Source organism: Phyllopteryx taeniolatus, chromosome 22 (assembly GCF_024500385.1).
Source record: "Phyllopteryx taeniolatus isolate TA_2022b chromosome 22, UOR_Ptae_1.2, whole genome shotgun sequence".
Lineage (NCBI taxonomy): Eukaryota > Metazoa > Chordata > Actinopteri > Syngnathiformes > Syngnathidae > Phyllopteryx > Phyllopteryx taeniolatus.
In genome coordinates, this window is record NC_084523.1 from 4,342,179 (window position 1) to 4,369,726 (window position 27,548).

General features: G+C 42.5%; 2 protein-coding genes across 7 annotated transcripts in view; one reads left to right on the forward strand and one right to left on the reverse strand.

Moving 5' to 3' along the window:
- The window catches only part of LOC133471818 (amphoterin-induced protein 2-like), a 66,813-nt gene that overhangs the window by 18,987 nt on the left and 20,278 nt on the right, over positions 1-27,548 (forward strand). The gene's annotated exons all lie outside the window — the stretch shown is intronic.
- Positions 1,274-27,145, reverse strand: slc38a4 (solute carrier family 38 member 4). Of its 4 annotated transcripts, none has more exons than XM_061761807.1 (16): positions 26,989-27,145; positions 17,852-18,073; positions 17,659-17,755; positions 17,229-17,344; positions 16,815-16,888; positions 16,594-16,686; positions 16,423-16,504; positions 16,265-16,347; positions 15,618-15,676; positions 13,910-14,170; positions 12,234-12,313; positions 12,036-12,136; positions 11,359-11,483; positions 5,258-5,402; positions 3,844-3,941; positions 1,274-3,666 (listed from the first exon to the last, which is right to left on the reverse strand). In XM_061761807.1, the coding sequence occupies exons 2-16, from the start codon at positions 17,974-17,976 to the stop codon at positions 3,562-3,564; spliced, it is 1,644 nt and encodes a 547-aa protein (XP_061617791.1). In that variant the 5' UTR covers positions 17,977-18,073; positions 26,989-27,145; the 3' UTR covers positions 1,274-3,561. The 4 variants fall into 4 exon arrangements, with proteins under 4 accessions (XP_061617791.1, XP_061617792.1, XP_061617793.1 ...); XM_061761808.1 differs by lacking the exon at positions 26,989-27,145 and adding an exon at positions 19,898-20,042; XM_061761809.1 differs by lacking the exon at positions 26,989-27,145 and adding an exon at positions 19,669-19,686.

A 27,548-nucleotide genomic window follows, 5' to 3' on the forward strand; every position in this document is an offset into this window, starting at 1 on the left:
TTTGAGAATATAGGTCATGTTCATTTAATATGTGGGGTGCGGTTATGTGGGAAGTGTTGCCAGTGCCCCCCACTGTGGCAACAGGTGCAGCCACGCTTGAGACACATGCTGTCTGTCTGTGTTGGCAAAATCGGAGCTTTTTGGGGGAAGTAAAGTTCTTGCCTTGGGTCTGTGTGGCTGATAGAGGAGTTCAAAGCAGCTCGCCTAGCAGGAGTTGCTTCGTAACTCATGAACAACCCAAAGCTTTGACAAACCATTGCCTGAGGGCCTCCTGTTTAGATGATGGCAAGCCAACTTTTTTTTGCGCTGCTTTCCAGTGTGGAGAAAGTGATTCCCATATTTCCTTTTACAACCACTGCTAGTTAGGTCATTTAGATGTTTGCAAAGTATCAAGATTGTGGATGCCTTCCTCACCATTCAGGAAGAGCCATTCATATTGGAGCTATGTTCGGACAAAACTAGAACAGGGCTCTTCCAACTTTTTGGGGGAAGGTTTTCCGAGAACCCCCTCAAAATCCAAACGTTTCCGTTGCAGCGAGTTGGTCATACGTGTGACGGTCAATGTCAGTGTGTGTGGCGGGGAGTCGCGAACTGTATTTAAAAAAAAAAAAATGTTCCCTCCGATTCCAATTTCTTTTGGCTGCGCTGCATGGAGGAAAACTTTTCCTTTTTCTCCACTCGGTTAATATCATTTAAACATACCCATAGATCTGACTGAACGTTATCATCAATGTGCTTTGTCAACTTCATACATGACCTTCCATCAAGTATATCTGGCCTGTGCACCTGCCCTTGCCAGCTCAGCCTGGGTGTCATCTTGCACCCAGGTAATGGGAGAGTCAGGAGGTACAGCATGTTCTCTGGCAATGGTTGACGTCTTGTTCTAGTCACATTTCACAAGGGACTCCTCGAGGACTTTTGTCTTGTATTTAAATATGAGTCAGACTCGTTCCAAGAATGCGTGTATGTGTGTGTACAAGGTTTGTGCCAGTCACACACACAACGCAATTCCGCGAGCTGAGTTAATCCATTTAGAGATGATCTAACTCTCTCTTTGGCACGTCCTGTTTGGAAACTTTACGAGTTGGTGCTATAATTCATAGCTGGATGCAACCGAGACAAGAGCACTCATTTCCTGATAATGCCTACTGGTTATGCCAGAACTATGGCAATGATAGCAGCGTAAACAGTTTATGGAAGCTTTTTATGTCATCATGTTGCCCATGTACTATAAAATCTCATGGATTAATGGATGAAATGATTTTCCAGAAAATGTTTTTCACATTTTTATTTTTCAACATCATGAAAGAGCACCACGGATACAAAAACATGGGTACAATTACAAATTTGTTAGTTTCAGTCCTAATTCCACAGGGTGCGTGATGCACTGTGGTCAGTACTGGGTCGGTGCTCCTCCATCGCTCACAAAGGAGCGGTTCTGTACATTTTTTTTCCCATTTATTATTTTTTTAAACGAAACACTAGGACCGCTCAATCACGGGCAGCAGCTTGGCTCAAATCATGCAAACGAGTTGATTTTAAGACAAAGACGGATGGAGACTTTTACAAGACCTGAGATACGTTGGCGGAGCAGATGTGTGGCTGCAAGGTAAAAACCCAATGGGGGGAAAAGAAGAAATGCAAACGGTGGACACGGGTGGCAAACATTCATAATGTGAATTAGGAGATTGTACCTATAAATCGGAACATTCGGTCACGATGCTCTTTGATTTTAAAAGGCCTATGAAAAGCTTTCCAAGGTTCAAGTAATACCTCCCCCAAGTGTGTCTGTGGCAGCAGTTGATTCACAGTGAGGTCAGAGCATTGATTGTCCTGGCGCAGCCAGATAGAACGTGGATCTTTTCTTGTTGTTGTTCCGCCTCAGTATTGCTCACAGGTAGCCTGATCTTGACCCCAGTGTTGGCCGGCAAGAGATAATAAGCTACGGACTGCGTCATGTTTTGTGAAAACCTCTTACAATCATTCTGGTGTGACTCGTCTAACAACGTGAAAATGGGCATGAAAAATATTTCTACAAATGTACAATAAAAGATGGGAAAAAAAACTACTGTCATACAGCAAGAAAAAAATGCATGTTATACATATTTATTTATATATATATAAATATATATATATATATATATATATATATTTATATATATACTAAAACAAACATTGGATTGCAGAAAGTACTCTCAACAATGCACCTGCAGACAATGAGAGCAATAAAATAAAGATTATTTACAGAGCATATACAATTGTCCAAAAAGACTTTGTGTCATCCCCCAAAAAGAAGCATGCCCATAAACACTATTTCATCTGAAATATCTATATGCTTCATGTATTTAGATCCACAAAGAATCCGTAAATGTTGTCCACTTTGGCGGCATCCGACACAGAGAGGAGAATTTAATGTCATCATTAATGTTCTTATTAAAGGCACCAGAAAATAAAAGCCAATTAATGTCTGGAAAGGCACGAGTTAAAAAGATTAACCACAGTAGTGAGGTTAAAAATGCTGATTATTTCAGTGAAGGCACCAGTACATTTGTGGACGTGCCCAATTATTTTTACTTTTACACAGAAAATAATCGATTGACTAAACCTTGATCTGAATGTAACAGATTCATCTTAAAAGCACATTGAACTTGTTTGACCTTTTACAAATGGGTCATATACTTGGCATGGTATCAAAATGTGTTATACAGTATTCTTTGCGGTATGACTTCACCTTCATGAGCATATGGCACGAGTTGCAAATATTTTACTACTGTAATACTCACTGTCATGATTGAGCCTGTGTTGTGTACTGCATCTTAAAAAACCAACAACATTTCAGTTGTCAATTGTTTACAAAAAAATAGCATGCTTTTTTTAGTTGACCAGCCATACATCAAGTGCCTGAAGCAGATTCTCCGTATTATGTACAACATTCACTTATTGAGTAGACAATTATATACATATACCTCCTTGTGATTGTAATACTGGAAAAATCTCCAACGCTTCATGTCGTTAGAGATACAGCTTCGGGCTGGTTGATTGCGTGAAGCTAAAACCAGTCGATTTAGCGTTATTGTTACTGGATGTGCATGCAGACAAGCCTCGTTCCTCGATTGTTCACATTGAAGAGAGCAGCAAATGACACTGACTGGCTGCGAGTGTACATGTGTTAGTCATACGCCACAAAGTGATGCAAAAGAAGTGCTCCGTGTTTTCCGGGAGGGCCGCAGACTCCGACCCCAAATGTCACATTTTAGTGCGCAACAACGGGCTCGCCTTCGCCGCCCTGCGCAAGGCCGTTTGGGAGGTGACAAATGTGTGTTCGTTCAAACTCTTCGCGGCTCGGAAATAGCAGTGACGATGATGCTTTCGAGCGTCTGCTTGCCTCTCGCACTTCCAGAGCTTTTTTAAAAAGAAAAACCTACAAAAATACAGCAAAACTCATTTGAAAAGTCTGAAGAACATCTTGATATGTCCAGCTATTGTGGTAAATCTATGCTTAAGGAGGGACTGAGGCGTCTTCCCAGATGTTGCTCCAGGGAGGTCGGAGACGGGGTGTGCTTAGTGCCCCCCGCTGGAACCTGGTGGATTATGGATCCAGTCGAGAACTATGAGTGACAGGCTGCCAATCATGAAGACGATTCCCACGACCAGAAAGACGGCCGCCTGCGGAGCGAGACGAGAACAAAATAATATTAAATGCGTTCGGATGAGTGAGGACGCACCGCAGGGTTCTGGTGAAATTTCTGTCGAGTCACATTTTGAAAACGGGCCCCGCCTGCGGGTGTACACTCGGAAAGCTGATATGTTGAGAAAGTGCTGACAGCATATGTGTGGACTCACCCCGATCTTCTGAGGGGAGCGAAGCGGTACCGTCTTCACCAGGCGGAGGTAAAAGGCGGCAGGGAGGATAAAGATGAGCATGGTGGCTGCCGACGAACCTGATCGACAAAGAAGCAAGTTTAGAAAAGTGTCTTTACGCCCACCAATGGCATCTGGGGGGGGGGTAAAAATGCATTTCACATCATGTCAAGTGCATGCCCAACTAGTTTGGTCGCCAATCAGAATGCAGAAGAAAGTCATTCCCAGGAAATCCAATGACAATAATTGAAGTCAATAAACGTATGGTGATAGAACCTAAATATTAAGTTCAAAAAACTGTTATGTAATAAAACATTGAACGAAGCAAAATATTACGTTTTCCCCCGTCTCAATGCAAAAGCTAATTTATCTAAAACGCCATTATAGTGCCAACAGCCTCTTCTTTGAAAATGATGTACAAATAACATGGAAGCACCAACAATAGACGAACTCAGTGATTCGCAAAGTGTGCTATGAGTACCGCGAGTGCTATGCGGGCTCCCTCTAGGGGAATGCAAAAGAATCACTGAATGAAATGTTCAAACTGTGCATAATATTTACAGTGACTATTAACCAGATCAGTCCATTTAAGTACACTTCAGTTGTATTTGACTTTTAAGTACAATACATTGCATTTAATCTTTTAGAACGGTTTGTTTTAAAAAATGTATTTTGGTACAATTTTGCCTTCAAGTAAACGTTAAGGCACAATTGCAATGAAGCGATGCTATGTGACTTAGAGTTGGAAAGAGGTTATGAATTTAATAAAGCGTCAATTGGCAGGAGTACCGCTTGATTGCATAACATTGTTACACACGCACAGTCTATTGCAGTTGCACAATGTAACAAATAAATGAAGAATTCACACGCAAAAGCCATCAAGCGCCATTTGGACTTCTGGCAGACATCAAACAAGCAACATATATTAACTTAGAATACCCCAAATAAAAATATTAGCTTTAACCTAAAAAACCCACCTCATTTTATTCAATTCACAATGTGTGCCTTTGCATTTGTTCTCTGCAAATGTAATTCCTCTTCCTCCCTATTCAACTTTCCAATATATTTTCATGCAGAATACCTGCAGATTAAGAGGAGGACATGGCTAATATTTAATGTTGTGGTGTTAAAGTGTCAAGAATCTTTAAACCGAGTGGTCACGATTTTCTCACGCGACTGCACAGCTGACACGACCTGACACTTTAAGCTTGTACACTTTTTTTTTTTTCAACATTTTTATGAAACTAAAACAACCTCTGACCCAAAGCCGCTAATCGGACCGCTGCGGCCAATCTTCACATGGTCGGATGTCGGATTCTCGCATGTGCTTTTTTTTTTTTTTTTTTTTTTTTTTTTTTTTTTTTTTTTTTTTTTTTTTTTTTACTGATCCACTTACCAATGAAGCCAAAAATGTCTCTGATGGTCGGGACAAAGATGACTAGCATGTTGTTGAAGAACAAGATGCAGGCGGCGATGATCATGTGGCGAGGCCAGCTGAAACTTCGGCCACTGAACAGCAAGGTAGTGATGGAGGAACGGATCTGGACAAAAACAAAACAAAACGGGATATTCACATCAAACTGACTGAAGGAAAATGAACGCCAGAAGCTTGTGGTTTTTAAGCCGGCACAAGACAATGCATCAATTGTAACAAATGTCTTTAATAAGGCCATGGATAGAAAATATCTCGCTTCTTTGAATCTGTGGCAGTCATCGTTAATGCTCTCTGGTTCTCGTTCCTCGATGTCGCTGCTGTCCCAGTTTTTTTATACCCCCAGGGACCCCAAGACCTCAATCAATCAAATCTTAACCACGGTCGACCATACCTATTTTCATTTATTATTATCATTTTTTTTACGTTGCGTCGTCATCCCTGGAGCTTGAAAAAAGTAACGAGCCTATTTTGACAGAGGAGTGGAAACTACAAATCTCTGTTTTTTCCCCAGACTGCTATGTTGTACTATATTTCTGTAGACAGCAAACTAGTTGAGACTCCATCTGTGGTTGCAGCAAACGTGCCCTCCAAGACACGATGAATCTACTATCAGTTCCTCAGAAAACACAGAAAATTATAGAGAAGCACCGCAGACATGCGCACAAACGGGTTATCCAGCTGTCTTATCCAAAGGCATCATTTAAGTATGTGGGTGTATAATTTGTCGTATGCGAGTAGTCAAAACGTTTTGCGGCGTTCCACCCCCTTTGTTGTCGTCGTGACGTACACGAGTTTACATTCGCATGGATGCCCTCAATTCTTTCTCAAGGTGTTTACCAAACTTCCTCCTTTAAAAAGTCCGTTTCGAATGTTTTCAAGCTTGAAAACACTGTTGCCATGTACACAAACATTGACTACATTTATTTTAACTAATTGAGCAGCTGACGTCATTTCATTGCAGTGTACAGTCAATTTAATTGCAATGACATGAAAGGATTCTATTCCAAATGGCTGTGAAAACTGGTGGCTATGGTTTGTGACAAATAAAGCACCTGTTCTTTAGACTTGCTATTTATCAGGATTTGCCTTGACAGGATAAGAAATAGAAACTGAAGCAGGCCTCAGTTTTCTTGAGCCCGCACTATCTGTCAGTAACCACAACAGTCCCAAGCCTCATTCCCACACTTGGCATTGACTGAAGTCTGTCAGATGCCGTGTGTACAAAAAAAAGCGTGCGTGCGTGTTAAGAGAAACAGCGAGCCCGCAGATCCCCGCTAAGACGCCCGGTGCTGCTTGAGCCACAGGCAGTCCGTTCAAGCATCCAGTGGGTGAAAGGTCGCCAGTATCCGGTGGAGCCCGAGGCGCCCGCCGGCAAGATGGCTACACAGGGAGAGGTTAAAAAAGATGGCGCTCGAAGGTGCCCATTCAGAACGGTAAAGGGATTATCTCGCACTGTGCAAGGCAACCATGAGGTTGCATCAGCCAAGTGGTGAGAGGAAGGCGGGCGCTCATAGAGGAAAGGGGGAGGTGTGTCACTTGCAGTTGACAGTTGATTGTTTATTTTTACAACAGGCCTTACTTCCTGACTCTTTTATGTTCTACTTTTCAGGCATAAAAAGGCGCAAGACAGCGTATATAGTCTATGATGGCAGATTTATTTTGAATCAACATGCTCAAGTACGGCAAAAAAAATAATCAAAGATTTTTGACAGTCCCAAACAGGTGACCTTCATTGTGATGAGGTTTTTCTGGGGTAACAGCCAAATTGGCTGCCAAAAAGGAGTCACCGTGAAGAGTTATCTGAGCTACTGACAATAATTTAACTGCACCCCCCCTTCAAAACTCTCCAACCTCATGCCGCCTTTCCCTCGCTCCCACCAGCTGTTGCGTAATTCGGCTCGGAAAACTCGAACCGGGACGGGGCATTTCTCTCCGAGGCTCCGAACTATTCGGCACCCAACTGTTACCTGGTGCGAAGCCTTTGGAGTACACCGTGTGATATTTGTACACGTTTGACTCCTGCTATTTACCTGTCAGACACCCCCGCCCTCTGCCCCCTTCCAAAGGCGCATACACATCCACACAGTGAGAATGTGGATGAACTGGTAAGAAAGCCAGAATGAACCGGTCACAACTTGACTCAGCAGGTGTGCAGAGTTTGCAGTGGATTATTCTGTAAGTATTTGAAAAACCTCGTGGTGACTTACACATTTGTAAACATGCACACCTGCATAACGATCCAGAGACAAAAAGCAGAAACTGTACTGTACTGGTTGCCATGTAAATATATATGTATATAGCTCATTTTCATTTCAACTGATATGAAACAAAACCTTGCACAGATGCCAGGAAAGTCCCCATTTCCTGTAAAAAATAAATCATATATGAAACACAAGAAGCGAAGCATGACAGCCCAACTGGCGCCTTTTCACTTCATCATTTGCAGCCAAAACAAAACGTCCAACAGCAGTTTAGCCCAAATGTAATGCTCTAGGGGGGCTCTAGTGGCCATTTTACATCCTGCAACCAACTTCTGCAAATAAATTCAAGTTAAATCTGTTTTCGATGTATGTTGCACATATTCTTGGCCATGAAGGTGGTTCACCGAGATTGCGGAAAATGACTTAACAACCCAAACATGAGTCTCAAAGGCCCTGTAAAGTAAATTCAGAAATTGGTTTCTAAATGCATGACATATGTTGGAAAGTAATTGCCAAAAACGTACAAAGACTGAGGACTCAGTTGTGGAGTCAGTGGTTCTAAAGTTATCTGTAGCACTGTTTATCACCATTCTAGTTTTGCAGCTATTTTTTGGCTGTGTGGCAAAAATGGCGTCGCGTGACGCACTTTGGCAATGCCTATACCCCGACAATCCATCTCACTTTCGAATTGTCCGCTGGCGTGGCCGCTTTATAACGCCTCGTTGTTCGGCCGTGAGTTCGCGCACGTCATGCAGAGAAAGACGGAAGAGCGAATAGCGTGGAAAAGCGCCATGACGACCTGGTGGGATATACTCCAGCCGATGGAGGCTTTCAGCAAATGTATTTCCGCTTTACAGGGACTTGAATTGTTTATAATTATCAATTATGTGTGACTAAATGTTTTATTTCACCTCAGCAAGAGTAAGAGAAAGTTAAAGATCGCAGTTAACATCACGTTCTTAGCGCGTGTTCACATGATCATGAGTCAAACTGTAATTAGACACTCCTGACTAAATTGGGGCGTGGACGACTTCTAAAAGCTGATGCAAACTTTAAGGTGTCTGACAGTAGGCAAATTGTCCGTTCCATCTTAATGCTAGAGAAACTATAATAGGGGATTTCTATTTGTAGCCATAACAGCAGGCCTTGAAGCTAAGACGGCAAATTAGCGCAAACATGTATTTACTGTCAATTGATGTTTAGGACATTAAGGAGACTATTAATCATATCTTAAATATAAGCCTGAGAACTGGGACATGTCTGCCTCCATGGAAAGCCCCTTCATAATGCACCGAATCCTGGCAAAGCCCTGTGTGATCCAGCCTCCGTTTTGTATCTTCCCCTCACGTGACTGCACACAAACGTACGCGCGTTCATTGTAGCGTCTAACACACGTACACGCACATTCTTTGCGCTCTCGCATATATACGACTTCTCCGCGGGGGCCGAGGACAGACGGCCGCAGACAAAGCTAATGTTAATCTCTCGCTGAAGGTCGACAAGCAAAATGAAGGTCGGCGAGGATTCAAGGCGAGATCCTCAAATGTCAGGTGGAAACTTGGCAGAAGGACAGCACCGCTTTCCATCTGACGTCTCACCTGAAGCCAAGGTTGTCACTGTCAATGCAGCATAATACACTACAGGCATGGCAATGAGCAACAAATGTGCATTATGATTAATTAATTTGGGATAGGCTAATCTATGGAAGCCTTCTCTATTTATACTGTAAGACGCAATGAGCTGCCAGTAAACTGACCTCGCCTATAAACACAACACCTTCTGCTATGTGAGCTATTTGGTCAATACTCCCCTCTCAGCAGTTAATCATAATAGCTGACTCATGCGAACCAAGTTTTGACTCCCTTCGAGCACCTCTGCGGGTATAAAAAGGCCAAATATGTTTTTACCACCGGTGCGGAGCAATTCGGACATGTAGTTCTGACTTTGCCCCCCTTTTTTTTTTTTTTTTTTAAATATTGTGAGGTTACCGTTAATCGTGTACCACAGCTCCAAAAAGGTTGGGCAATGCTACTATACAAGAGCTGTGTCAATAACTAACTTTTTTTGTCTTTTCATTTTACAGTATTTATCATTCTACTGTTGCTTGCGTGTAGAACTGCATCGGATATGCTGATTGGGGTTTCCAAAATTTTGGTAATATAAGGCAACCCAAATATTACAGACAGCTGTTGGTATGATGCATTGTTCGTAACGCCCCCCAACTCGCCCTGAAATTCGTGGTCAAGGAGAGGGTTTTTCCACTGCCCGCGCCAATCCAGTAAACTTCCATTGCGGGAGCGGGAGGGGCGGTGTTGGGGTGGGAATCCTCGCCCTCCCCCACTCCCACTCCCCTCTCTCGGGCACATTGTCTTCAATTCAATCCACAGTGTCATGCAAGGAGAATCTCTCTGTGTGAATGTGCTTTTGTGTTAACGTGGAGGTGGCGGTGATCGGTCACAAGGAGAACAATGTAAACACAAATTTAATCTATGACTCATTTAGTTCGTGTGTAAAACAGTGTAAATGTGTTGCCAAAACAAAGGCTGCTGCATCGTCCTCTGTTTTGTGGGTCAATGACGACAAGCCTGCTGCTGCTGCTGCTGCCACCTGGCGGCAGCATGCAGCTTCGACCGGTCCATCCCGACACTTTTACAAGATGTCGCAAGCCACAAGTTGCCACGTGACCAAGGCTAAAAGAGGGCATGACACTTCCTCTTGGTCAGCAAACAAATTTGCCCACCTTGTGTCAGATTAAGACCTAGCTAAAGTTAGCCCCTGACCATATTTGGGAAGGAGCTACGTGAATGAATGTAACCGGGGGTGGGGGTGGGGGTTGGGAGGGCGGGGTATCCCATTCACAGGCCTACTAGTGACTTAGCATGCAATCAGACACTGAAGCTGGGATTGAATGCTGATATTATTGGATGCATGAAGACAATTCCGCCCCCTTCCTGGATGTTGACGCATTTCAGTGACTATCATAAGCGCGTGTGAACTGAACAATGTGTTCTGCATGCAACAGGACATCAGCAACGTCCTGATTATGACACAAAAAATCACACCCCGAGCAGCGAATAAAGGTCAAATAGGGGCCAACAACTGGAAATGGTTATAACATTATTCACATACAGTTTATTTACTCAACTGCAGAGATTACCGGGCAGATATTAGCAGTATTGTATAACTGTACATAATTAAAGATAGCCGTTTCTGTAACATTTCTTTTTTCAATGTTTTTGTAAATAAATGATGGTACTTGGTTTAAATGTCAAATAAATATAATGCATGTCTAGTGTGACACTTTATGCTGTCAGATGTCATAGAAAAGGTCATTACAGACACCTAGTGGCAACAACGGACCTTCAGACCGCACTGGAATTATAGCTTGTATTATATTAATGTATTTTAAATATTACTGTATTTAAAAAAAAAAAAAGTAGTTCTATCGATCGATCTATCTATCTATCTATCTATCTAATCCAGTTATTCTCAAAGTGGCGTACAAGTACCACCAGTGCTATGCAGGCTCACTCTAGTGGTAAACGAAAGGCTCGCTGATTGAAATACAAATAAAATGTAGAACATTTTAACACATTTGAATGGGATCATTCAGTTCAGTTTTTCTTTCCGATATTCAAGCGCAGTGTCAATGTTCAAACTGTGCATAGTGTTACAGTGCCTTATAATAATACAAGTATAATTTCTAGGAATAAAACAGCTGCCTCATTTTTGAGGAAGACGAAAAAAAGAAAGTATTTTCTTTTCATTTCAATGAGTGACAGCTCTTATGACAAGCTACTGCATTTGAAAACGATATATTAGGAGAAAACAATTATTCTATTTAGTACACGAGATACTTACAGGGAAGAGCACAATGGGGACAGTCAGCGTGACTGCAGTGAGGACAGCCAAACGCACCAGTTGTAGCAGCGTGTCAAACTTGTAAACCTTGGTGAACGTGTGAAGCAGCTCCGCCTCCACATTTTCTGTGTTTTGAAACAGAAACAGCCACTTGTGAAACACATTAGCAGAACGTAGACGAAAAGATTCTGCACGGTAACAAAAGTGGTCTTGTTCAGACATGACATGATTCCATTCACATGCAGGTGCATGCGCGGGTCCACATGAGGCCGCATTCCGTTATCGGTGCAATTCACACCCGACCGACTGAAAATAAACACTCGTTTGCAGGACAACTGTGTCATGTTTGTATTATTAGACAATGTTTGACATTCAGGACGCGTCGCCGGTGCCTCTGGTATCTTTATCTCGGCCTTTGCTTGTTTGACTCGGACAATGCTAATGCAACATGTAATGTTTGGATGTACTTTAAATGTGAAGGACTGAATTACAGCGCTGCTTCCTGCCAGTGAAAAACAATCATGGTCATTGCGAACTGCCTCCCTCCCACTCAAGACACATTAAGTGCAGCGCATATGAGTGGTTAGAAAGCTATCTGTGTCATGTCTGAACAATAGAAAGTTACGGTATGGATTAGTCTTCTTTTGCATCTAAAATCAGTTGTTGGGTTGTGTTACCATAAAAGGTGAGGTAGCCGAATAGTGCTGACATCATGTACATGATGAGCATAGCCAAGATGGACAGGTTGGAGACATTCTGCATCTTCTTCCTGCTGCGACTGCAGGAATAACAGAGCACGTAATCCATCGCTAAGTTCTCCACCAGTTTCAAAGGCATATAGCTTGTCGTATTTAGAAAGAAAACGGGACACGTACTCTTTCAGCTCACTGTAGATGGGCAGCACCTCAGGGTGGCACACAAAGGCAAAGGCCAGGATGGGCACGGTGTACGCCGTCTGGAGAGGATATTGTACAGTTACGGAAGGCTATTTGTCCTGTTTAGTGGTACGAGTAGTCAGCTGTTCTCAAAGTGGAAGGAGGCGCAGCAACTTGAGTAAAATACTGTCTGTCAGAGAGTTTCATCATGACTCTTCCCAAGTGCAAGATTGGAGCTGACTACACTACTTTTCCCCTTACTTCTTCAAAAAGTGAAGAGTCTGTCTTTTCCCATGATCTAATGTGCAGTATTTGTGGAGGATCGGGACCGAGCACTGCCACGAAAACCGTGAGAATTTGACGCTGCCACTCAAAGTGGGTATAACTACTGCATGTTAACAGTTTCAACCGTAAATATACCACAAACTAAAGCAGTATCACATCATTTCGAACGTATCCTCCAACATTATGCCTAAAAATTCCTCGCTTTATTCAATAAAATATATATGCATGTGGTGAAGACTCTCCGGAACTTCCACTAACAACCCAGACTAAACTTAGCCCTTCCTTGACATACAGTGGTCCTTTGATTTACGAGTTTAATTCATTCCACGGCCACGCTCGTAATCCATAACACTTGTATCTAAAATCATCTTTCCCGTTTGAAATGAATGGAAACGCCCTTAAACTGTTTCAGCCCCACATTGTGCATTCTGGTGTGCATACCTTGGCCACTAGGGGGCATTATAACGAAAACATACATAGACACACAAAGAAGTGTTTGACAACGAAGTGACTCAGTAAAATGTAAGAATATTAGTTGTTTATTTGCAGAGGATGAACAATATGCCTGCGACTATTGTTATATTGTATCTCTACATGTGTTTCGGCATCATTGGTGTTCAAACATTTGTTGCTTAGCAAGTTACAACACCGCAACATATATGCTATTCGTTATGGTGTTTTGCATTGTGTGTTAGCATTAAGGTAGAGGACTTTCCAAATGCAACGTAATGTGTTTGTTTTTAAATACACAAAGTGTCATTGTCTTTGTTTTTCGGTTTGGTTTGACAGTAACCTTCCAGCTGGGAGCGGCAGTAAATATCTTGAATCATCTTTTTAGAGGAATTATTCACTATCTGAAAAAACTGCTGCTCGTTGTGAAGTGAGTTGAGTTGGCTGCCACCATCCAACGCTCATTTCTCAAATGTTTTGCTTGTAAGACAGAGCAAACAAAAAATTGGCCGAGCAACGGCTCATGTATCGAAAAGAATCATTTGGGTCACTTGTGAGTCAAGGTACGACTGTATCGGTATCTTAGTGCCTCAGTTAAGATTTTTCACTTGAACAATACTTCCAGATTTCATGAAATTGGCATTACGGATCATGTGAGTCACTCTGAAAGGCTGTGTTTAATTTGTATCCTGGTGTACGTTCTCAGTGGCACACAAAGAACACAAATCCCACATGCATACAAAAGGCATGACACACCCTTCAAACCACCTTCACCAAACATTCGAGTTCGCTGAGTGAGGATTAGGATGGACCCGTCCTTGTCGCAACCTAGTTGAGGCCTTTTGCCTCGTTTCCCCTTTGGAAAAAGCCTTGTTAAAATAACATCAATCAGAGCGACCCACCCGCAGATTTGAGCAACCGCCGGTCGGTTTCAGCCGCACCTGTGAGTTGAAGATGAAGTATTTGGGCGTGCACATGTCCTCGTCGTCGCGGTGCGGCTCGACGTGGACGCCGGCGGAGGCGTGAGCGGCGTTGGTGTCCGTTACAGCCGGAGACACGTCCGCTCGGGAGAAGTCCATCTGCTCCGAACGGTTGTGTAACGCATACACGCCCGGCATGTGTGAGGCGTTCGTGCTTAGGTTGGCCGACGGGTGGTCCAGAAACGGAAGAGGGCATGGTAGCTGGGTTTTCTTGTAGATCACCTTGTGGAGGACAATAAAATTGACAGAGCCTACTTAGGTATAGTATGGTCACAGACAACCACGGTGGACATCTTTTATGTGTTGTACGTCTTTTGACTGTGTTCTTACGATGTCTCAAAGCGAGGTCAGGCCAACAGATTTTACTACATAGCAGCGACCACTGGAGGGAGCAATGTCGGCCCAACTTGTTCACGGCCTCAAAAAGCCTTCATAGAAATTTAAGAAGAACCATTTCTAAGTTTTCTATTTTTGAATTCGCATCTGCCGGACTGACCAGTTCCCATGGTCATATTTCTCAATGTGAGCAAGTTGCTCAGGTGCATGTGTTTCATAAAGCTGCTTTTTAAATGCGGAGCTGTTGAATGTTGAAAGTTATACACGCCTGTGTTCAAATGCTAGGTTTGGATGATGTAAAAAAAAAAAAAAAAAAATGTGACCAAGATAAACCTTTTTCCACCATTAACGTGGGCAACTAAATTTAAAAAGAAAAACAAAATCAAGAGGGGAGGTCGAAATAAAGCACTTCTAATGTGGTTGCGCAAGTGTGCACCCCTGCTGATAACAGATGTTTATTTTTAACACAAGATGTCACCGCAGACATCTTTTAACTGTTGTCAGAAGACACCAGCCATAAAGAAAACCAAATTCTAGCAAGTTTGGCTGTAAACAATCATTTTATCAAACTGTAGTCATGCTCGTTAGCGTCGCATACACAGGAAGTCCGTGAACCTGTTTTCCGCTTTTGGTCACATAATGATTATATTATATATTATACATAGCGGATGAACTAATCACATTCAAACTCATGTTAAATGGTAGTCAGCACACACCTGCTGCCATTTGAAAAGCCTCCCCTTAACCCACAAATACATTTGAGCGATGCTAGTTAAGATTTTCCTGACATTTCTTTTTAAAAGCAGAGGCCTGAAGGTTTAGTGCCAACATTGACGAGTATTTGGAAATGTTCAAAATTCCTTCCACCTTGACGATTCCGCCACCACCATGGTATTCTTTTAGTGATGAGCAGTGTTGTATGCCTAAACATACCTTTTGGAATTATAATCATAAAGGTCAAACTGGGCCTCATTGGACAATAAGAAAATCTCCCCAAAAACATGTGGGAAAATATGTTCGGAAAAAAGCCCGGCATTTGAATAGGGTGTGTGTAGAATGTTTATGGCCATAGTAGAAGTGTTTTTTCCCCTCTTTGAAACAAGATTGTGATGGTATAATGACATTTTTTTTGTAGTGAAATTTTTCCATTGTGAGAAAAAGTGTTCACAACAGATATCAGAACAAGACACGATGGACGCAAACCCACTCGGTGGCAGTCACCTTTAAGCTGTTTTTATAACTGAGGAATTGTAGAGTTCAACATCTAAATCTGATATGTAAATATCCTAAATCCTCGCTAATGGTTTTTTTTTTCTCACAAAAATAAACTTACGACTCCCAGGAAGAACACCATGCAGGAAAGAGAAAAACCACTCGTGTAGCCCAGATAACCTGCAATGAAAATAACATGATTTATTCGTCCACAAACAGACTTGGATAAGAAAGGCCACATAGATACCGATGCTATATTTTGCTTTTCTCTTCCTACAAACAGCTGGAAATTTGTATGAATGTCTATTCCAGGATATAGGTCACAGATGTAGGTCGAATATCCCAAAATAAATGTATAAAAGACGTGAGAGTCAGTTTGCAAGTGGGTTCACTTCAAAGTCTTTCTGTAATGCCAACGGATAGATATCGAGAGCTCCCTTAATTTCACAGCCGGTTTTGCGGGAGCTGAGCCATTTTGAACGCTCAACCTCGATCATAAAACTCCATGTGAGTAATAGAGCTGACTAAAGAGCTAAATGATACTTTGCTTTAAGTCATATCTGCCAAAGTTGACCGAGAGGCGGTGTTAAATTACTTTTGGCTGACTACAGACAGCTGTGAGGATGTGAAATGGATTCCTTAAAAGTCTACGGCAATAACGTAAGCGCTTGTGAACCAGGCAATGATTTACTGTCACTGGCCAGAACATTAGGAACACTCGCGCATTCTCGTGAAATTTGCTTTTTGTTCTGCAGTGTGCATGCTTACCCAGGTTTTTAAGCAGCGACAAGGGGAAAATAATTCCAATGGACACAAATATCACCAGGTAGTTTCCATTCAGGTACCATTCGCTGCGGTGCAAAAAAACAAGTGTTAGAATCTGACGATATTCCATCCATACTTGCAAAATAATAACACGTACTCACCCAGTACTTTCTTCTAAACCCAAGAATGCCCGAATCACTTCCGGCAGTTCATATTTCACAATAAAGAGGTAGCTAGACATGGCTGCAAAATGATACAAGATTTGAAATCGAGCCAAACGTATAAAAGGCCTTTTTTAAATTCTAATCATGTATTCCGAACCTACAGCTTACCTCCTATGTTTTGCATTATAATGGATCCGAACGCTGCTATTTTGCCAGGCCAACCAAATGCCCTTTCTCCCAGTTTCTCATAGATGAGGGATCCTGCGAAATCATTAGGAGACATTTAGCCACTAAAAGCTTCATAAACAACAGCAAATGAAAACAGGGCAAGCATACGAACAGATGAATGGAAGGAATCGCTTGTTGTGAAGGTAAAACTGAATACCAACCTCCTTCTTTAGCTGTCATAAGGAGCAGATGCACAGAATACAAGGAGAGGATGGCAACAGCAATGAGGAGGAGTCTATAAGCAAGGAAGAAAAGCAAAAGTCCAGCATTCAGATTTGCGCTGAAGGAGCAAGAATCCTCATTCTAATGATGCAATATGTATTCTATTGTAATGTTATTACAAGGCCATCATGGTCAGTTCATGTGCTGGCCTCTTTGAGAGTGGCTGAGTAGCGGCTGGAAGGGCTGTGGCGTGACTGCGAGGTGTCTAGATATCATCCACGAATGCTGATTGTCGGAGTTGACTTATAGGGGTCACCGAGTGAGTAGGCGGTCCATTTGATTGACAACTACTGATCGTTGACTTTCTTCTATTCTAATGTCACTGCGTATGGACAGGCTGCGTTGATACTCACGTAAACAGTATAATCCCTGTGTTGGCCATGGCGTAGGACAGGCCCAGGATCCCGCTGCCCATTATGGCATTGCTTAAGTTAAATACTGACATTCCAAAGGATGTATGGCCCGGATGCTGTTCAGATGTTTTTGTTTTTTTAAGAGAGAGAGAAAGAAAGGGAGAGGAGGCAGGAATGACATTAAATGGATGAATACCTCTCTGACAGTGTCAATGGAAACTCAGCATTGTTACTTTTTGATGGACTCTTGTATTGGATCTCATTATAATGTGCTAGTGTACCCAATGAGTATTATGATTTTTGATGTTGCTATTCTGTGCAGAGATATGATGTGAAAGTTTTGCGTCACGTGGGCATAACTTTGGCAATGCTGAACAATGTATCGCTGCAGCCCATAGAACAATGCCAATATATTTATTTGTGTTCTTACATATTCTTCATGGTACTCTTCATATTTCTTCTTCTTCATCATCCCGTTGGTCAGGAACTTCTGGCTCTCTCCATCGTCGATGTCATCCAGGTACTGACTGCGAAGGCACAAAATGAACACGGAGGGATTCTAAAAATGTCCACACGAAGTGTTCTATTGAGGTTTTGGACTCCATCCGCATTGCAGCGCATACCTGTTGATGGTGGCCTTTTCGGAATCGATGGTCTCAGTGAAACGGTCGTCCAAACTGTCCGTGCTGTCGTCGTCAGCCTCCGCGGCGACTTTCCTAAGCTCCATCCGATCCACCACTCCCGGCATAGTTGTTCACAACGGAATGCGTTTTCGAATGCTCACTTTAGCAGCAATGTGGTCCTTGAACTTCTCCTGGGATGATTTTCCCCGATACTATGTGATCCTAGAAAGGAAACAAAATAGATGCTAGAGCTGCTTAAATAACGCATTTTATAAATGCCTTTTTTGACTTGAACACGTTTCCAACTGCAAATAAGTCTGTACCGTTTCCTGGAACAGTTTGTTCTGTTACCTCAGAGCGGAAACAGTTTGCTTGGCACAACACGGGCGCCTCTCGTACACTGCTCCTCATTGCAATTCCCAATTAGATACCATAAGTGCCAAAGAGGAGATCTTGTTTCGTCTTTGGGGATATGGATATATGAAACATGTCAAAGGTGACATACTGTACACCGCAATTGCTTGCCTCAGTAAAGTCAACAAATGCTGAGATTCGGTCAAGGATGCAAAGAGTTCCTCAGCAATCATAAGGCCCCCTTGTTCACGTCGGAGGCCTCACCAACCCACGGGGGAGGAGGCATGCTTCACATTTTCCAGTTTAACATCATTATTATGTAATGTAATGTCGGCATTCAGTGTACCTGAAATTGTTGTGTCACATTCTCACAAAGAGCTCTTACACAGGAGCTAGAACGGCCCTCTGTAAAGTCATCCTAAACTGGATCAGCACCAAATTCTACACCATGGTTGATAACTATAGCCTCTCGTGTATTAATAACTGCCAAACACTGATTAAAGCGATGTACAACTTTATCTGGGGGCTTCTTTTTTGGCACTTCCCCAGCATTTTGAGGAGTACTGTTAGGCAGTTAGTTGCGTAATCCTTCATACAGATAAAAAGCAATTTCAAAAAAAATCTTGAAACCTCCTGAATGAGGAAATAATTGGCTTATTTAGCGAGACGTCTCAAGTGTCATTTCCCGCTATCCAATACACATGAAAAGCAGTAAACGATAAGTCTTTAGGATTCATTCAAGAGAGGCCTGGGCCCGCTAACGACAGCAGTTTGGGTGAAATCACCCTCGTTAATATAACATTCCGTTGCAAATATGCTGGAAGCGCCACCTGAAGGCCAAAAGTGTCTGCTCAGCGGTTGCTTGGTTTCTCAAGAAACGTCTTTGGGAGTTCACGACTCCTCATGTAAACTTTCCATGCCATGACGTTGCACAACAAGAGGGGGTGTCGCCCGCTACATAATGTCAAAGGTCGTCAATTGGGGGAGAAAAAAAACAAATCAAGCCATCGAATACTCGTTTAGTGACTCTGTGCGCTCAAAGAAGCTGCTGATCAGATGCATCTTTGCATCACAATAAACACCAGCAATGTTTACAGTCAATAGGCTGCCATGAATTGACGACAAAAAAAAGAAGAAAGAAAGAAACACCTGACTCTCACTGCTGACGTGATTTGACACACAAGTTTAAATTTGAGATATGATTTTGTTTTGCTTCTCTACTTGGGAGCCTAATGTGTTTAAACTAACTATAGGTTTTATATAACTCGCAAGCATTAATATATAGTCACTGGGCAACGCAGAGCTGCATCGCAACACAACTAAAAATGAATGAGCCAAATTGATCTATATACATAGCATGACCAATTCAAAAATCTGATGGTAAAATAACGGTATCATGGCATTGTGCCGCGTTAACGCCAGTCATTCTTCCTTCTTCCATTCCTAGAAGAACTAATTCTGACCGTATTTCTCCTCCTCCGCTTAAGCAAAGTCTTGCATCAGCCAACCAACCAAAAATTCTTTCTCCAAGACTGCAGAGAAGTGCAGAAAATGGTCAGCAGCTGTTTCTCAAATGCTCTCTGCATCAAGAGAAGGCATGTGCATACTTTTGAATAAGACCTATAGTTGGAAAAAAAAAAAACAACAACAACACTTTTATAACATAACTTGAAACAAAACAAACATACTCACTTAGGCAGAAGATTCCTACGAAAAATAAATCTTGTGCGCTCCTCTTTTCTCGGACGGTAACTACGAAGTGAAGGATCAAGGAGCTGCGACTGTTTTGTAACTCAGGTGAGAAAGGAGGCTTTAAAAAGGGGGGAGGGAGTACCTCAGTCACCCAATCAGGACAAGGCTCTCCTTTCGAGCGCACTCATATCCCCCACCGTCCCACCCCTGCTCCAAACACACACACACACACACACACACACACAATACGTCTACACGATATATATTTTTTATTATTCTATGCATCGGGCAGCATCACACACTAATGAGCTCTGTCATGTCTGCTACTGGTAAAATTCAATATCACGTCATAAAGTGATCACATGACAAGTCACATGACCTTCCTTTGCAAACTAGCTAAGTGATCACACATACACACACACAAGTGATGGTCCCTACACACACATGGCTAGCTGCACTGCTAGGTCCTCGCCACGGTAGGCTGTGCCGCCGCTCTGCCAATCAGAGCGCAGCGTTGGGGGATGTCACTGTGCCCGAGGTCGTGTACATGTCAGGGATGAGGCATTATCTCGTGGCTTCGTAATGTTCAAACAGACAGACTCCACTTCAGTCAACTTTGAGAATCCTCAATTGGACTTGTGGGTTTTAAGCCTGACGTCAAACCCCCAGTTCATCGCAGGGATACGTTCCAGGCCTACACGCAAAAAGTAAAATTCCGCAATATGGAAAGTCTAAACAAAAAACTATTGTATTTGATCCATTTAATGACTACCTTTTGCCTTGCCCTGTTTCAGTTTGGCAGCCTAGAAATAAATATTGCTAGGAAAAACATCAATTGAGGCTCTCATTGCGCTAAGTGAGCAAAAACCGCATGATTAACCTCCTAACACATATCCTGTGCGGGAGTATATTACCAAAGTAGTCGTTCAAGTGACGCACGGCAGCAATTCACACCCAAAGTCAGTCCACCAACATTCCTTAGATAACTTCAACAAATGCTCAGCCAATCACCTGTGACCAGAAAGCTGGAGGGGGGTTTGGGGGATGGACAAGGTGCCATAAAGTGCAAAATACTGACTGACAATACGAGCGCCTGGGAATGCTACACATTCATTATTTAGGTACTCTTCTCCAGCTTTGACAACGGAAAATTGAAAATGAAGCTGTGATGTAACCATGTTAAAAAAAAACAACGACGACACTCATATAGGCGAAGGTCCGTTTCCTAGCAATTAGGACGGCTGCTGGCGTCACCTGTGTTGACACACCCCTGTTATGAAACGCCATATTGCTATATATATTCACACACCACCATGGAATTTACCACCATTGATAAGTTCTGTGTAAACAGGACAAGCAGACTCTTTGAATGCGACTCCGCCGCGTCTCCTTTCTTTATTTTTTATTTTTTTGCAGAAGCTAACCAGCTGTCTCCTACCAATAGTCTACAGTACTTGCCACCTCTAGTGTTACTTTACTTTCATTTGCCCATTTTTACAAGAGTAGCTGAATGTTATCTCATTCTAAACAAACTTTTCTAGGGAATTACTTGTCCCATTTTACGCGATGTGGCTTTTTTTTTTCCCCCATCCGTCTTCGAGAGGCCAAGTGGGACATGTTTGTGCCATCGTCGATAGCAAAGGGTTATTCACCTTCCCTTTTTCATCAATACATCTCCAGCATGACGCACTCGAGTCAGTCCTGGACTCAGGTAAATGAGACAGGCCCTACCACAACCATGTGTCCACAGTGATCATTAAAAGCTGGAATTTGAAAGGGCTAAATTAAGCCTAAACACGTCTCAACGGGTTGTACAGGCTGTCCACTGGTGACTCACATGACATGTCTTGCGATCATGACGGAAAATCCACCCAGATGCAATAAATACAATAGAAATGGTATACAGGATTTCAAAAAAAAAAAAGGGAACTTGAGTTTGGGAATGTTTCTTCAGTAGGCTGTCAAAATCCTTGAGAGCGCTATCGAAGACTTGACAGTGCCCACGGGGCCTCTAAGAATTTCACAGGTCTGAGACAACGTATATGTCAAGCTTCCATGTTCCTTGAATGTGCTTCGCAAGTAACCCGCTGCTATTCCGTATGACATAACAGCATGATCCGACTATGACATAAGCGAGCGAAGACATCGGGATTGACAAAAGCTCCTTTTTGGAATTTTTCTGCATATGAGATGATGTTTTTTTTCTCTCCCCACAGTCGATCGAGGAAATACGATCACATTTTGATCACAAGCTTCAGCTAATGTCGTCTAGGCGACAAGGAATGAGGGCAGCGTTGTGAACTGAAGCTCCGTCTTTGTTGCCAAAATGCTCTCTCCAGTACTGTGCAGATAATATCTGTGTGCTAACGAGAGATTGATCCATCGTTGAAGTTGTATGATAAAACACGGAGCAACATCATACACTTGTGTCGCTTATAACTCGCTTTACCATACTGGCGTCATATTTGACCAAAAAACGAGACTAGTAAAACGGTCACTTACAAAATATACAAGTCAGTCCTCAAATACAATAAAAACACAAAGCACGTTGGAAACTGCTATACTTTGCTGACAAATAACAATGACCTAATTGATTAACCGACTTCAACTTCGACTTCGACTTTCATCGCATTAGCATCTACTACAAAACATCTTTAGTTGTGCAACCCCTCGTTTATGCTACTTTTGCTGATGTTGAGCCATGTTTGCTGTTGCTTGTACAGTATTTACCAAGTAGCTAGTAAATTCCATTTTACAACCGCAGGGGGAGTCCAGGAGCAAAAAAAAAAAAAAAGAAAAAGTGAATTGTTGCTCATGCTACTTTGAATCGAAGTCAAGCTGGACTCGCTATACAGTGAGCACTTTTTGTTTCAACACATGTGGCTGAGTCATGCAGCCCCCATTTATTTGTGTTGGTCTGTCCGAATTTCCTAGTGCCACGTCTCCAAAAAGGAGCTCCACAAACACAAAGCCTAGGCAGAGCTCACGATCTGCACGCGTCCACCTCGTCTGTCGGTGTTCCCACCTGGGAGGAATCTCTCATCTGACTTCTTACGTCACTACAGTGCACATGTTTTGATGAATGCATCCACAACGAAGTGTATGCCAAAACATCTCGACAAAGCCCCAATGGTGTGGCAGTAGCCACATGATCTTGGCCTTTTGTATGAGGACCTGCTGTGTCCTAACCTTGTTTGTGAACTGTTCCTCTTTCTTATCTCTTTGCATTGATCCGCTAACTTTTGCGTGCTGACAGTGACGTTTTTTCTTCTATTTGTAATTCCTCGCTTGCAGGCTTCAAGTGAGGAATAGGAAGGCTAGAGGGTTCAGTCCAGGAGATCCCGATGGTCCCTGGATCATTTGTTTCACATTACAGCGCAAAGGTAGATGAATGCTCAGTGACAGTACAATCTTAGAATTTAGTGTCATACGCTCCACGCTCTCTTTTTTTTTGTTTTGTTTTATTTTGTTGTTGTTTTTTTTTTTTTGCTTATATGCTTTTAAATGTGATTATATTAATACGTTCAGCCTATATTCTTCTATCTCGCGTATAACTGCTCATTCTTTCCAGGCTTAATGTGATTTGGCGATTGTCAGGTCTCCTATGTCAACTATTATGTAACGTATGTGCACGCTTGTGCATAAGTCACATTGTGTATTATTTATGGTGGCAGACTGTTTCATTTTGCTGTGCTGAGGCTCACGCAGCAGCCCAGCCCTGTTTTTCTTGGCCTGTCAAGAGGGTTGAAGAATGACTTGAAATGCTTTTTCTATTCATTTTGCTGTGGCGCCTTGTATAAATGCATAAGCATAGTGCTGTAAAAGCAAACACAGCTTCTATTTCAGACATTCCCTTTACATAAAGTTCACCAGGAGACGTTAAGCTATGCATTCTTAAAGGAATACAGTGAAGCTCGTTCATCATGGGTGACACATTGGAGACCCACCCGCTATAGGTGAAAAGCCACAACATAGAGAGAGCATGAAAAACATTTTATTTTCAAAATAGTTTTACCCCTCTTACACGCTCTAAACACATTTATACAAAACACAATTCCAATGAAGTTGGGATGTTGTGTAAAACAAATAAAAACAGAACACAATGATTTGCAAATCCTTTTTCATCAGTTTGAACATGAAATATCTTGTCCTTGTAGTGTACTCAATTGAATATAGGTTTGAAAGGATTTGCAAATCATTGTGTTCTGTTTATATTTACGTTTCGCACAACATCCCAACTTCATTAGAATCGGGGTTTGTGCAACAGGTAGTTCGGGCCAAGGGATTTGATTGGACAAGTGTCATTCCATGAGTGATGATATAAAGTACAGCAACACAGGTTTTCTAAACCGTTAATTTAGCCTACATGAAGAGTCAGTGGTTATCTCACATTACTCTGGGTTATTAGAAACCTTTCCAGATATAACATTTGATCAAAGTATGTGAAGTGGACTAATTGTCCAACTTGTTTCTTGAAAGTGAAACAACAAAACAAGCTTCATTTGTTTCATTTTCTTTTGTCAATGCTGACGCTTGGACTAGTTAGCATGTCGAACTCATGGCCAACTCTGCGGCCACTGTTTGCCGCTATTTGTGTTGGCAAAGCCGAATAACTGATTAAGTAAAGAGGCAAATGAAAAAATGTTTTGGTCTCTTATTACTGTGGACACCTTCACTGCCATTGACGGCTTTAGAAGTCAACTATCCATTTTAACTGGGAAGGACTGAATCCCAGCTGTGATGATATACTGCACGGGACAACATCACTCCCTCTCGTGTTATATTGCTTATTTGTAGCACAAGCCTAGGTTCCAAGCAGCTGTGTGCGCAAACATCCCACTGTGTTTACAAGATCTCAAACGAGACACTGAGCCCCTGTGGTTGACCTGGGACCCCTGACCCACCATGTGGCGGGTGATAAGAGGAAAACAAATCCCCCCGCCCCCGCGAGCACCAACGCTCCTTCTCACTAAAATGAGAAGAGACAGTCCCTTGGATAGGGCAGTCCACCTTGGGTCAACTCTTCAGCGAGTGGAAACGGAGACGTATGAGCTCGACGCGGGTCTTGACAAGTTGCGCATTTGTCCCCAGATGAATCGCCCTGGCGCCACGTTGCAAAATTCATTGCAGGAGTGTGACCACAACACTCAAAACGGCGGCGACGTTTGCCCGAGCAAGTATTGCTTTTGCAGTTATTGACGCTTCCACATGGTGCATGAAAAGAAAGTACAGGTATACACAATAATTTGAGTCAGGAACAAAGACAATGAATTCTAAAGCAGTATTGGACAGGTACCAAAGGATGGAAGGCATAAAAAATGAGTTTTAAGCAAAGAACAGAAGGATGGAAAATAAAAATTTTTAATAAAAGCAGGACAGGAAGCATGTACGGATGCAGGAATTAAAACAGTTGTAAGTGAAGGAAGGAAGGAAGGAATAGAGGAAGTCAGACAAGTAGGTTTGAGAGAAGGATGGCTGTTTTGGATGCATGAATAAAAAGTGGACAAAAAAAATCAATGGAATACATTTTTCGTCTTTATATTGTGCCCTATGCCTGACGAATCGCTGAGAGCTTGTTCCCAATGTATGTAGTATGCATGCAAGAGCAATAGTTGACTTTCTACAGAAACATTACACGAACGCAGACCAACTTTTATGACTACAAGACATTTTGCGGGACAAATGTGCTTTTTATGACCTCTCAACGGACCCTTTCCGATTTGGGTGCCACTAGCCCGACCGACCCTCCGAATATTACCAATATATATGTCGTAACAGCTTCCTACCAGCAAAGTGAAGTAACTGCAACAGGTTTTTGTTACAGATGAGTCACGCTTTCAGGTTTTAAATCCATGACTACGGTGGTCGTTTTTCTTTAGTTGACACTGGCCTGTCAGCGCTTCGGGTTTAAGGCTACGAATTCAATTGCGTAACCGAAAAGAATATGAACCCACGGGTTATGAGGCATTTTATTACATAATTCCGTCGAGCAGATTCACATCTAATCGATAAGTATTTGCCCCGGCGAGATAAAAGTCTATTGCTATTCACAAGTTGTCTGCGAGTCATTTCAGTACTCCACTTTTTGCTTGCTTTCTCCAATTGAAATGAACAAATGTCACTGATGTGCTTGCTCCACATGTTGCATTGAGGGGAAACTCTCTTTGAGGTCACTGCTGGCTGGCGATTGTCATCTGATTTCAAGATGATAGTCCTCACTTTGGACTGACACTCTCAGGGAAGTGTTAATTTCATAGTATGTTTTTGCGGACACGCGGAATTATTGCGTCACGTTCATGTAAACATTGCAAACCTATCGCATATGTTGGAAATCATATCAAAGATGCTATTGGTTAGTATGCCTATCGATTTATATTCCCCCCCCCCCCCCCCTCCACCACATCAATCATTAGCTCACGGTGAGCTGACCCGAACTTCTCCTGTTACATCAAAACCTGCCATCGCCAGTTGCTCAATCTGCTCGACACAAGCCATGTTCGGCCCCACGCCATGTGACCCCCACGGAGGCAGACCCTTTTTGTTTTGTTCCACGGCGCGTGGAAAAAAAAAAGAAGAAAAAAGGGAAAAAAAAGAGAGAGAGAAAGCCAGGAAGGTAGTAGACGTGCAGTAAAACGGAAAGTATTACGCGCACATTTACGCGTAAAAGCAACAACAACAAAAAGCGCAACTGGTGATTTGATGACGAAAGTGAGTGATTCAGAACCTAAATTGCGTGGGGTCAACAGAGACGCCCTTTCGGCGCTTTTACGCGCGGCGACACCCTGCAGGAAACGCTACCGCTGCATGCTCGAAACACGGCGTTCAAAAACAATAATAACGTGCGAGCATGAAACACCAACAAAAAAAATAAGAATAAGAAGAAGAATTTAAAAGGTGCAAATCTAAACTGATGTTTGATGTTCTGAGCGTTAAAGCTACCTAAATCCGCTTATTCCAGCCAATTAAACAATAAGAACTTGAACACCCCAACGCGAACGATCAATTAAACATGCAGCGATTGTATGCGGGATAAAAGTCAATAATAATAATTTTTAAAAAAAGGATTAGTATGAGAGTATTAAAGGGCTTACCCAGTAAAAGTGGAAGGCAGTTGCAAGTAGCAGCAAGAGGAGGAGGAGGACTCGTGTGGAAACAAGAGATGGAGACCCTTCCCATTTAACAAGCAAGGAGACTGAGTGGAAATTTCCATGTGCCGTGTGATGACGGCAGCTCGTGAAGCCTCATATTACACTGCTGGGTGGCGGGTGGGTGGGTGGATGGAGGGGTCCCTGTCCTGACACCCCAACAGACAACCCTCCCCCCTAAAAAAAAAAATAAAAAAAAAAAAAGAAGTAAACAAAGCAACCTTATTGTCTCAATTGTATTTCAGTGATCCTAATTATTGCTTTGGATGTATCCAATCCAAATAGCTGAATGAATAAAAAAAAAATAGAATTAAAAGTAGAGTCAGAGTCGAGTTTGCCTTTGTTTACATTCCGCCTGGCCACATTCGCGGAAAGAAGAACATTAGCCAAGGATGACTGAAAGAGTCCCCCGAAGTACGGAATGAAGCAATCTTGTGGCTTCAAAAGGAACAATGACAGCATGGTAACCGTTGTTGTTTAAGAGTGAATGGGGTTTATGCCAAATG